This window comes from Somniosus microcephalus, chromosome 2 (assembly GCF_052327205.1).
Source record: "Somniosus microcephalus isolate GS21.2 chromosome 2, FLI_Smic_1.0, whole genome shotgun sequence".
Classification (NCBI taxonomy): domain Eukaryota; kingdom Metazoa; phylum Chordata; class Chondrichthyes; order Squaliformes; family Somniosidae; genus Somniosus; species Somniosus microcephalus.
The window spans coordinates 385,592,150-385,604,505 of NC_140988.1; the positions used below are offsets into that span (position 1 = coordinate 385,592,150).

General features: G+C 49.7%; 1 protein-coding gene across 1 annotated transcript in view; it reads right to left on the reverse strand.

Annotated features, from left to right (window-relative positions):
- Positions 1-12,356, reverse strand: part of LOC147123836 (heat shock 70 kDa protein 12B-like) — an 85,085-nt gene that overhangs the window by 49,624 nt on the left and 23,105 nt on the right. The window contains exons 2-4 of the mRNA XM_085967373.1: positions 8,074-8,171; positions 5,733-5,857; positions 1,983-2,169 (exon numbers count right to left, since the gene is read on the reverse strand). Of these exons, the coding sequence (XP_085823499.1) occupies positions 1,983-2,169; positions 5,733-5,857; positions 8,074-8,171 (410 nt within the window). The remainder of the gene's footprint in view (positions 1-1,982; positions 2,170-5,732; positions 5,858-8,073; positions 8,172-12,356) is intronic.

Consider the following 12,356-nt stretch of genomic DNA (forward strand, 5'->3'; position numbering starts at 1 on the left):
TACCTTGCCCCCAATCCCATGTGCCTTAATTTTACACGCTAAACTCTTACGCGGGACCTTATCGAAAGCCTTCTGCAAGTCCAAATACACCACATCCACTGGTTCTCCCTTATCTATTTTACCAGTTACAGCCTCAAAAAATTCCAGTAGATTAGTCAAGCATGATTTACCTTTTGTAAATCCATCGAATGTTGGAAGGTAATCAGCAATGCATCTACTACTTCTACAGCCACTTCCTTAAGAACCCTAGGATGTAGATTATCAGGCACTGGGGATTTATCGGCCTTCACTCCCATCAATTTCCTTAACACCATTTCCCTACAAATACTGATTTCTTTCAGTTCCTCCCTTTCATCAGACCCTATGTTCCCCGACATCTCTGGGAGGTTATTTGTGTCCTCCTTTGTGAAGACAGAACCAAAATATGTATTTAATTGGTCTGCCATTTCTTTGTTCCCCATTATAATTTCCTCTGATTCTGACTGCAAAGGACCTGCGCTTGACTTCACTAATCTTTTTCTCTTCACATATCTATAAAAGCTTTTACAGTCAGTTTTTATGTTCCCAGCAAGCTTACTCTCGTATTTTATTTTCCCCTTCTTAATTAATCCCTTTGTCCTCCTTTGTTGAATCCTAAACTGCTCCCAATCCTCAGGTTTACTGCTTTTTCTGGCCAATTTATATGTCCTCTCCTTGGATCTTATGCTATCCCTAATTTCCCTTGTTAGCCACGGTTGAGTCACCTTTTTTGTTTTATTTTTATGCCAAACTGGGATGAACAAATTCTGTAGTTCATCCATGTGGTCTTTGAATGTTTGCAATTGCCTATCCACCGTCAACTCTTTGAGTGACATTCCCCAAACAATCCTACCCAACTCGCGCCTCAGACCATCTTAGTGTCCTTTATTTAAATTGAGGACCCTAGTCTCTGAGTCAACTACTTCATTCTCCATCTTAATGAAAAATTCTATCATATTATGATCGCTCTGACCCAAGGGGCCTCGTACAACAAGATTGCTAATTAATCCTTTCTCGTTACATAATACCCAGTCTAAGGTGGCCTGATCTCTGGTTGGTTCCTTGACATATTGGTCCAGGATACCATCCCGCAAACGCTCCAGGAATTTCTCCTCCACAGTATTGTTACTAATTTGGTTAGCCCAATCTATATGTAGATTAAAGTCACCCATGATGACTGCTGTGCCCTTATTGCATGCTTCTCTAATTTCCCTTTTAATGCCATCCCCAACCTCCGCATTACTGTTTGGAGGTCTATGTACCACTCCCTCTACACTGTCCCGTCAAACAATCCCAGGGCAGATACAGCACGGATTAGATACAGAGTAAAGCCCCCTCTACACTGTCACATCAAACACTCCCAGGGCAGGTAGAGCACGGGTTAGATACAGAGTAAAGATCCCTCTACACTGTCCCATCAAACACTCCCAGGGCAGGTACAGCATGGGTTAGATACAGAGTAAAGTTCCCTCTACACTGTCTCATCAAACACTCCCAGGGCAGGTACAGCATGGGTTAGATACAGAGTAAAGCTCCCTCTACACTGTCCCATCAAACACTCCCAGGACAGGTACAGCATGGGTTAGATACAGAGTAAAGCTCCCTCTACACTGTCCCATCACACACTCCCAGGACAGGTACAGCACGGGTTAGATACATAGTAAAGCTCCCTCTACACTGTCCCATCACACACTCCCAGGGCAGGTACAGCACGGGTTAGATACAGAGTAAAGCTCCCTCTACACTGTCCCATCAAACACTCCCAGGGCAGGTACAGCATGGGTTAGATACAAAGTAAAGCTCCCTCTACACTGTCTAATTAACACCCTATTGAATGTGGTTGCATGTTGTGTTTTATACTGTGTTCCAGTCGCTCAGACCAAGACCATTTATTGATAGCTGAGACTGCCTGAGCTCTTTCTCTTCCAAGTGCTGAGAGATGTAACCGGATGGTTTCTACTCACAGAGGTGCTGTGTATCTTCATCTTAAACTTCTCAAAGTACAGCCAGTCCCTGGCTTCCTCTGGGTCCAGGTCGTGGTAACAGTCTCTGGCCGTGTATCCCAGGCTGTGGAAACTGCCATCTGGAGTTAGGAGGAGGCTGGTCGGAGTTTTCTGATTGGCCACTCCAGGGTCCCCACCTTCCCATCGCCTAGCAACGACAGCAAACCAATCAAAACTCATCCCCAGTGACTGGCAATGTTCAATGACAATGGGGAATGTCACGAATCTTACCATTCATGTAGAAATGACTCATGAGATAACACTGGGCGGCCAGCTGGTGGCGCCGTCCAAGGAAAGTATAAATACTCGGGCGTGGGCCCAGCTTGCTCAGGACGATTTTGTAACCAGGAACTAGTGATGTAACTCGAGCTCATGGTTGTGAAACAGTTGATTAAAGCCTTGTTTTATACTCAACCAAGTGCTTAGTAGTTTTCTTACGTCAGTGAGCATGGTTCCTGTCTGTCATTATTTCAAAAACATAAAGGATAAATAATCCCAAAGCTAAACATTGATTTCACATTTCATGGCGATGACGTGAATTGTTGGAGCTATTTTTAACTTCAGTTTAACTTTGTAAATTCAGAGACCTTGTGTGGTAAGAATGTGGAACAGATTACTGGCACGGTTGGTGGAACAAGGAACCTTAATGGGTCCCAAGAAAGAACTAGGCAGGCTCTTGCCAACCAATGGGATTCAAGGTTGCTAGAAATGCGGCATGGGAACGCTGTGGGTAGGTGGAGCTATATGAGCCGAAGGGAACACTGCGGATAGGAGGGGTAGATGGGCCGAAGGTCTCCTCCTGCCTCAAACCCTTTTCTTCTAAGATCACGCTGGGGACAAGGTCAAGGGTGAATAGAGTAATGGATCAGAGCAAATACGTTCCCACCAAGAAAAAGGGTGGGACTCCCAAATCTAGAGCCCCCTGGATGTCAAGGGGCATACAGGGAAGGATAAGGCAAAAAAGGGAAGCTCATGACAGATACCAATAGCTCAATACTACAGAAAGCCTAGAGGAGTATAGAAAGTGCAGGGGGGAAATTAAAAAAGGAAATTAGGAAAGCAAAGAGAGGGCATGAAAAAATATTGGCAAGTCAAGGAAAACCCAAAGATGTTTTATAAATACATAAAGAACAAGAGGATAACTAAAGTAAGAGTAGGGCCCATTAGGGACCATAAAGGTAATGTGTGTGTGGAGGCTGAAGACGTCGGTAGGGTTCTTAATGAATACTTTGCGTCTGTTTTCACAAAGGAGAGGGGCGAAGCAGACATTGCAATCAAGGAGGAGGAGTGTGAAATATTAGATGAGATAAACATAGTGAGAGAGGAAGTATTAAGGGGTTTAGCACATTTGAGCGTAGATAAATCCCCAGGCCCAGATGAAATGTATCCCAGGCTGTTAAGAGAAGCAAGGGAGGAAATAGCAGAGGTTCTGACCATCACTTTCCAATCCTCTCTGGCTATAGGTGTGGTGCCCGAGGACTGGAGGACCGCTAACATTGTAGCGTTATTTAAAAAGGGAGAAAGGGATAGACCCAGGTATAGGCTCAGTACGAGGTCCCTTGCTTTTCGTGGTATATATCAATGATTTAGATTTCAATGTAGGGGGCATGATTAAGAAGTTTGCAGATGATACAAAAATTGGCCGTGTGGTTGATAGTGAGGAAGAAAGCTGCAGACTGCAGGAAGATATCAATGGACTGGTCAGGTGGGCAGGAAAGTGGCAAATGGAATTCAATCTGGACACAAAGCTGGGTGGGAGGGTATGCTGTGAGGAGGATGTCATGAAACTCCAATACGATTTGGACAGGTTAGGTGATTGGGCAGAAACATGGCAAATGCAATATAATGTGGATAAATGTGAGGTTATCCACTTTGGTGGCAAAAACAGGAAGGCAGATTATTATTTGAATGGCAATAGATTGGGAGAAGGGGAAGTGCAAAGAGACCTGGGTGTTCTTGTGCACCAGTCGCTGAAGGTAACCATGCAGGTGCAGCAGGCGGTTAAGAAGGTAAATGGAATGTTGGCCTTCGTAGCAAGAGGGTTCGAGTACAGGAACAAGGATGTCTTGCTGCAGTTGTACAGGGCCTTGGTGAGACCGCACCTTGAGTATTGTGTGCAGTTTTGGTCGCCTTATCTGAGGAAGGATGTTCTTGCCATGGAAGGAGTGCAGCGAAGATTCACCAGGCTGATACCTGGGAATGCAGGAATGACGTATGAGGAGAGATTGTGTCGATTGGGCTTATACTCAATTCAATTCAATTCAAATCGCTTTATTGGCATGATAAGGTACATCTTATGTTGCCAAAGCATCGAAATACATTTATGGTTGAACACATAAATGCAGTTCTATTCGTACAGTGTATAAATAGATATATCCCTGAGTTTAGAAGATTGAGAGGGGATCTCATCGAAACGTATAAAATTCTGTCAGGCCTGGACAGACTAGATGCTGGAAGGATGTTCCCGATGGTCGGGGAGTCCAGAACCAGGGGTCACAGTCTAAGGATAAGGGGTAGGCCATTTAGGACTGAAATGAGGAGGAATTTCTTCACCCAGAGAGTGGTGAACCTGTGGAATTCTCTGCCACAGAGGGCGGTGGAGGCCAGTTCATTAAATATATTCAAGAAAGAGTTGGATATATTTCTTAAGGCTAAAGGGATCAAGGGATATGGGGAGAAGGCAGGGACAGGGTACTGAATTTGGATGATCAGCCATGATCTCATTGAATGGCGGAGCAGGCTCGAGGGGCCGAATGGCCTACTCCTGCTCCTATCTTCTATGTTTCTATGTGTGAGGTAATGCATTTGGGGAGGGCTAACAAAGCAAGGAGGATACTGAGAAGCGTAGAGCAACAGGGGGACCTTGGAGTGCAGGTCCACAGACCCCTGAAGGTAGCAGGACAGGTAGATAAAGTGGTTAACAAGACATACGGGATACTTTCCTTTATTAGCAGAGGCATAGAATATAAGAGCAGGGAGGTTATGCTTAAACTGTATAAAGGTCCCGCATTGGACTAATCAGTCACCTGCAAACTAATTTTTAATGTGGAAGCAAGTCATCCTCGGTTCCGAGGAACTGCCTAAGAAGAAAGAAGATAAAGCACTAGTTCGGCTGAAGCTAGAGTACTGCGTGCAGTTCTGGTCACCACATTACAGGAAAGATGTGATTGCACTAGAGAGGGTACAGAAGAGATTTACGAGGATGTTTCCAGGACTGGAGAATTTAAGCTACGAGGAAAGATTGGATAGGCTGGGGTTGTTTGCTTTGGAACAGAGGAGGCTGAGGGGAGATTTAATTGAGGTGTATAATATTATGAGGGGCCGAGATAGAGTGGATAGGAAGGACCTATTTCCCTTAGCAGCGAGGTCAATAACCAGGGGGCACAGGTTTAAAGTAATTGGTAGCAGGATTAGAGGGGAGTTTAGAACTTTCTTCACCCAGAGGGTGGTGGGGGTCTGGAACTCACTGCCTGAAAGGGTGGTCGAGGCAGAAACCCTCATCACATTTAAAAAGTACTTGGATATACATTTGAAGCGCCGTAACCGACAGGGCTACGGACCAAGAGCTGGAAAGTGGGATTAGCGGGATAGCTCTTTGTCGGCCGGCACGGACACGATGGGCTGAAATGGCCTCCTTCTGTGCCGTAAATTTCTGTGATTGTATGACTGACCCCCGCACACTGCTCTCCTTACACACTGACCCCCGGGTACCTCATCATGTGGATGGACTCGGGGTCCTGCACCAGGCTGAATGCGTAGCCACTTGCTGTCGTCCCAAAGTCGATGGCCACCACAACGCAGAAGGGCCGATATCGCGGCGTGTTCCCGAGAGATCGCTGGGAAAAGAATCAGCAACGTATCAGGAAACGGTAACAGGACAGGAAGGAGTCCCCTTTGTACAGCACCTGCTAATAACACAGGACGTCCCAGTGAGGTACATACTGAAGTGTAGTCACTGTTGTAAAGTAGGAAGCATGGCAGCCAATTTGTGCACAGCAAGATCCCACAAATAACACTATGATAATGACCAGATAATCTGTTTTTAGTGATGTTGATTTGAGGGATAAATGTTGGCCAGGACACCGGGGAGAACTCCCCTGCTCTTCTTCGAATGCTGCCAGGCGATCTTTTACATTCATCCGAGAGGGGAGGCGGAGGTCCACAAGGTCTCATTTGAAAGATGGCACCTCTGACAGTGCAGCACTCCCTCAGTACTGCCCCTCCAACAGTGCAGCACTCCCTCAGTACTGCCCCTCTGACAGTGCAGCACTCCCTCAGTACTGCCACTCCGACAGTGCAGCACTCCCTCAGTACTGCCACTCTGACAGTGCAGCACTCCCTCAGTACTGCCCCTCCGACAGTGCGGCGCTCCCTCAGTACTGCCCCTCCGACAGTGCAGCACTCCCTCAGTACTGCCCCTCTGACAGTGCAGCACTCCCTCAGTACTGCCCCTCCGACAGTGCAGCACTCCCTCAGTACTGCCACTCTGACAGTGCAGCACTCCCTCAGTACTGCCCCTCCGACAGTGCAGCACTCCCTCAGTACTGCCACTCCGACAGTGCAGCACTCCCTCAGTACTGCCACTCCGACAGTGCAGCACTCCCTCAGTACTGCCACTCCGACAGTGCAGCACTCCCTCAATACTGCCCCTCCGACAGTATAGCACTCCCTAGGTACTGCACTGGAGTGTCAGCCGGGACTATGGACTCAAGTCTCTGAAGTGGGACTTGAACCCACAACCTTCTAACTCACCGTCGATGTGCTACCCACTGAGCCACGGCTGAGACCAAATATGAGAAAACCCCAATGTTTGTATATCAGGTTAAGCAAGACGGAACTCATTGTTAATTCCTGCACACGTGGAGTACACAGCGGGTAAAAGGGAACAAGTCACTCCCACCTGGTACTGTACGGCCCGTGTGTGTCTCAGTGTCAGCTTTTTAAAAATTCCTTCACGGGATGTGGGCATCGCTGGCAAGGCCAGCATTTATTGCCCATCCCTAGTTGCCCTTGAGAAGGTGGTGGTGAGCCGCCTTCTTGAACCGCTGCAGTCCGTGTGGTGAAGGTGCTCCCACAGTGCTGTTAGGGAGGGAGTTCCAGGATTTTGACCCAGCGACAATGAAGGAAAGGCGATATATTTCTAAGTCAGGATGGTGTGTAACTTGGAGGGGAACTTGGAGGTGATGGTGTTCCCCATGCGCCTGCTGCCCTTGTCCTTCTAGGTGGAAGAGGTCGCGGGTTTGGGAGGTGCTGCCAAAGAAGCTTTGGCGAGTTGCTGCAGTGCATCTTGTAGATGGTACACACTGCAGCCACGGTACGCCGGTGGTGGAGGGAGTGAATGTTTAAGGTGGTGGATGGGGTGCCAATCAAGCGGCTGCTTTGTCCTGGATGGTGTCGAGCTTCTTGAGTGTTGTTGGAGCTGCACTCATCCAGGCAAGTGGAGAGTATTCCATCACACTCCTGACTTGTGCCTTGTAGATGGTGGAAAGGCTTTGGGGAGTCAGGAGGTGAGTCACTCGCTGCAGAATACCTGCTCTTGTTGCCACAGTATTTATGTGCCTGGTCCAGCGGGAGTGACAAGAGATTTGATATACAGGAAACTTTCTGGTATCCGGCACGGACGGGACCGACGTGTTTCCGGTTCATCAACAATTCCGGATAACCGAACGCTAAAGTTAAAACATACGGAGCTTCTGAGCTCCGTATAAAGCAATAAACCCTGTTGCTTAGCAACAGCTTCAAAACAATCAGTACAGCTTGCAAGCGTCTCTGTAGCTTAGCAACCGCTTCAGTTAGACGCTTGCACAGCCAGAAATGAGTAAAAAAAAGTAACTAAAAGTTTAAAAAGTTACCTGAACCGACTCCTGAATTTTGCCGGTTAACCGACATTTCCGGTTATTTAGTGGCCGGTTAATCGAAAGTTTCCTGTATTCAGACCAATAATCGTATCGCTTACAATCAAGGACCACCTGCACTGTGTACTTTAAGGACTGGTTCGGGCCACAGGCTGGCTTTGCTGTCAGTACGAGTGTAATAGTTGTGGGGTACGTACCGGGGACTGTGATGGGGTGAGGGGTGCAATGCTGCAGCTCTCGGGGTGCAGTGGGGAGCTCGGGGCAGGTGGGCTCGATGACTTTTCACCTCCGGCATCTGAGAATCAAAACAAAGAGAAGTGAGAGACGCACAGAATTTGGGATCACCTCATCCCGGCTCCTCCTTCCCACAGAGATAGGGACAGGAGGAGGTCATTCAGCCCCTCAAGTGTGTTACAGAGGAACAGGAGGAGGCCATTCAGCCCCTCGAGTGTGTTACAGAGGAACAGGAGGAGGCCATTTAACCCCTCGAGTGTGTTACAGAGGAACAGGAGGAGGCCATTCAGCCCCTCGAGTGTGTTACAGAGGAACAGGAGGAGGCCATTTAACCCCTCGAGTGTGTTACAGAGGAACAGGAGGAGGCCATTCAGCCCCTCGAGTGTGTTACAGAGGAACAGGAGGAGGCCATTCAGCCCCTCGAATGTGTTACAGAGGAACAGGAGGAGGCCATTCAGCCCCTCGAATGTGTTACAGAGGAACAGGAGGAGGCCATTCAACCCCTCGAGTGTGTTACAGAGGAACAGGAGGAGGCCATTCAGCCCCTCGAGTGTGTTACAGTGCAACAGGAGGAGGCCATTCAACCCCTCGAGTGTGTTACAGAGGAACAGGAGGAGGCCATTCAACCCCTCGAGTGTGTTACAGAGGAACAGGAGGAGGCCATTCAGCCCCTCGAGTGTGTTACAGAGGAACAGGAGGAGGCCATTCAACCCCTCGAGTGTGTTACAGAGGAACAGGAGGAGGCCATTCTGCCTCTTGAGCCTGCTCCACCATTCCATTAGATCATGGCTGATCTGTATCTTAACTACATCTACCTGCCTTGGTTCTGTAACCCTTAATATCCTTGCCTAACAATAATCTATCAAAAGCAAAATACTGTGGATGCTGGAAACCTGAAATAAAAACAGAAAATGCTCTAATAATCTATCAATCTCAGTTTTGACATTTTCAATTGACCGCCAGCCTCAACAGCTTTTTCTGGGGGGGAGAGTTCCAGATTTCCACCACCCTTTGTGTGAAGAAGTGCTTCCTGACATCACCCCTGAACGGCCTGGCTCTAATTTTAAGGTTCTGCCCCCTTGTTCTGGACTCCCCCCACCAGAGGAAATAGTTTCTCCCTGTCTATCCCATCAACTCTTTTAATCATCTTAAACATCTCAATTAGATCACCCCCTAATCTTCTATAATCAAGGGAATACAAGCCCAGTCTAGACAAACTTGTCGTCTCTCAGTCTCCCCTTCCCTCTACAATCTGCAGCTTGATGTCACCAAGTGACTGATTCCTGATTAATTCCCCTCTCCTCGCCTTGGGATTCTGGGTCCCTCACTGAGGAGAGAGCGACTGTTGGGCCGGACCTAGAATCTCACAGCACAGAAGGAGGTCATTCGGCCCATCGTGCCTGTGCCGGCTCTTTGAAAGAACGATCCAATTAGTCCCACTCCCCCCTGCTCTTTCCCCAGAGCCCTGCGGATTTCTCCCTTTGTCAGCTTGTCCCCGAGTCTGCTGATGGTGGACGGGCCCCTTTTAATTGTGCAACCCAGCCCAGTGTTTACCCTGTGGGGCCCACCACCCCTCCCCCACACAGTGCAGGATCGCATGGCGTGTGCTCAAACCCAACTCAGTTAATGAAGTGTAGTTGGAGGTCTGAGCACGGATGGGAAACAGATGGGGAACTTGCCGTCATCTGACACTAATTCACTTCCCTTACAGAGGGGGAGAGAGGGGGGGGGGAGAGAGGGGGGAGAGAGAGGCGGGGAGAGAGAGAGGGGGAGAGAGAGGGGGGGGAGAGAGAGAGGGGGAGAGAGAGGGGGGGAGAGAGAGGGGGGGAGAGAGAGAGGGGGGAGAGAGAGGGGGGGAGAGAGAGAGGGGGGGAGAGAGAGGCGGGGAGAGAGAGAGGGGGAGAGAGAGGGGGGAGAGAGAGAGGGGGGAGAGAGAGAGGGGGAGAGAGGGGGGGAGAGAGAGTGAGTGGGGGGGAGAGAGAGAGAGTGGGGGAGAGAGAGCAGGGGAGAGAGAGAGAGCGGGGGAGAGAGAGAGAGCGGGGGAGAGAGAGGCGGGGAGAGAGAGAGGGGGAGAGAGAGAGGGGGAGAGAGAGGGGGGGAGAGAGAGGGGGGGAGAGAGGGGGGGAGAGAGGCGGGGAGAGAGAGAGGGGGAGAGAGAGAGGGGGAGAGAGAGGGGGGGAGAGAGAGGGGGGGAGAGAGAGGGGGGGAGAGAGAGGGGGGGGAGAGAGAGAGGGGGGGAGAGAGAGGGGGGAGAGAGAGGGGGGGAGAGAGAGCAGGGGAGAGAGAGAGCAGGGGAGAGAGAGAGAGTGGGGGAGAGAGAGCAGGGGGGGGAGAGAGAGAGAGCGGGGGAGAGAGAGAGAGCGGGGGAGAGAGAATAGGGGGAACAGAGAGGGGGAGAGGAAGAGAGAAGGAGAGAGGGGGAGAAGGAGAGAAGGGGAGGGGAGAGTGAGTGAAGGAAGCAAGTTGAGAGGGGGTAGAGAAGAGGGAGTGGGAGGGAGGTGGAGGGAGGAGGGGGAGTGGGGGAGGAGAGAGAGGGGGAGGGGGGGAGAGAGGGGGGAGAGGGGGAAGAGAGGGGGAGGAGGGGAAGAGAGGGGAAGTGAGGGGAAGTGAGGGGAGCGTGAGAGGGAGCGTGAGAGGGAGCGTGAGAGGGAGCGTGAGAGGGAGCGTGAGAGGGAGCGTGAGAGGGAGCGTGAGAGGGAGTGTGAGAGGGAGCATGAGAGGGAGAAAGAGAGACAGGCAGAGAGAGAAAACCAGAGATATGCCTCTCTGCTGTCGGCTGTTTGTTATGAAGTAGTAGACATGGTTTCATTTTCCCTTTTTTTCTCCAGTTCTTTTATATCTTTTAACCCACATGTACTGCCTCACATTACTGACATTGAATTCTGTCCAACACTTTATTTGCCTGTTCCCCCATCTTATCGATATCCCCTTCGCAGCTTCCCTTTGGCCCTCAGTTATTTACTCTTCCTCCTATTCTAGCATTGTGTGCAGTATGTGAGCCCCGCTCCCTCTAGCCCTCTATTCGAATCATTGCTGTACACGGTGAAGCGAGCTGGCCCAGGACAGAACCCAATGGGACATCACTGTACACTTTCAAACACTGAGAAACTATTCTTAACTCCTACCCGCTGTCTCTTCCCTCTCACCAGATTTTAATCCAGTTCGCGGTCTTCTCTCTAATTCTGTACCCCTTCATCTTCTCCAATAGCCTTCTGTGTGGTCCCTTGTCAAAGGCTCGCTGATGGTCCATGTAAACCACATCCACCACGTTTCACCCCCATCCTCAAAGACAGCATCAGTTTCATCAAATGTCACACGTTGCTTTCTCAAATTCATTTTGGCTGCTTCTAATTATTCTCCCTTTATCTAGAGATAAACAGGTTGATTTTAACCCTGCCCGGCCCATGGGAACAGGGCAACCAGGTGCTTAAACTGGTGGCTGGGAGCTTCCCTCTCCATTCCCAATGCTCTCTCGCCCACCGCCATTCTAACTGGCGGGTGTTCGGTCTCAGAAATGGCAACTCGCCACAGGGAAAGGCTCCGTGTGTGTGTGAGTGTGTGTGAGTGTGAGAGAGTGAGAGAGTGAGAGTGTGTGAGTGTGTGAGTGTGTGTGAGTGTGAGAGAGTGAGAGAGTGAGAGTGTGTGAGTGTAAGTGAGTGTGTGAGTGTGAGTGAGAGTGTGTGTGTGAGCGAGTGTGTGAATGTGAGTGTGAGTGAGAGTGAATGTGAGTGAGAGTGAATGTGACAGAGTGTGTGTTGGTCAGTGAGTGTGCGCGAGAGTGAGAGTGCGTGTGTGTGAGTGTGTGTGAGAGTGAGAGTGAGAGTGAGAGTGAGAGTGAGAGTGAGAGTGAGTGTGAGTGTGAGAGTGAGTGTGAGAGTGAGAGTGAGTGTGAGAGTGAGTGTGTGAGTGAGAATGAGAGTGAGAGTGAGAGTGAGAGTGAGAGTGAGTGTGAGTGTGTGTGAGTGAGAGTGTGAGTATGAGTGAGTGTGTGAGTGTGTGAATGTGAGTGTGAGTGTGTGAATGTGAGTGTGAGTGAGAGTGAGTGTGAGAGTGTGTGTGGGTCAGTGAGTGTGTGCGTGAGTGAGTGCGTGAGTGAGTGCGTGAGTGAGTGCGTGAGTGAGTGCGTGCATCTGTGTAAGTGTGAGTGTGTGCGTGTGAGTGTGAGTGTGAGTGTGTGCGTGTGCGTGTGAGTGTGTGCGTGTATGTGAATGAATGTGCGTGTGTCAGTGAGTGTGATTGTGTGTGT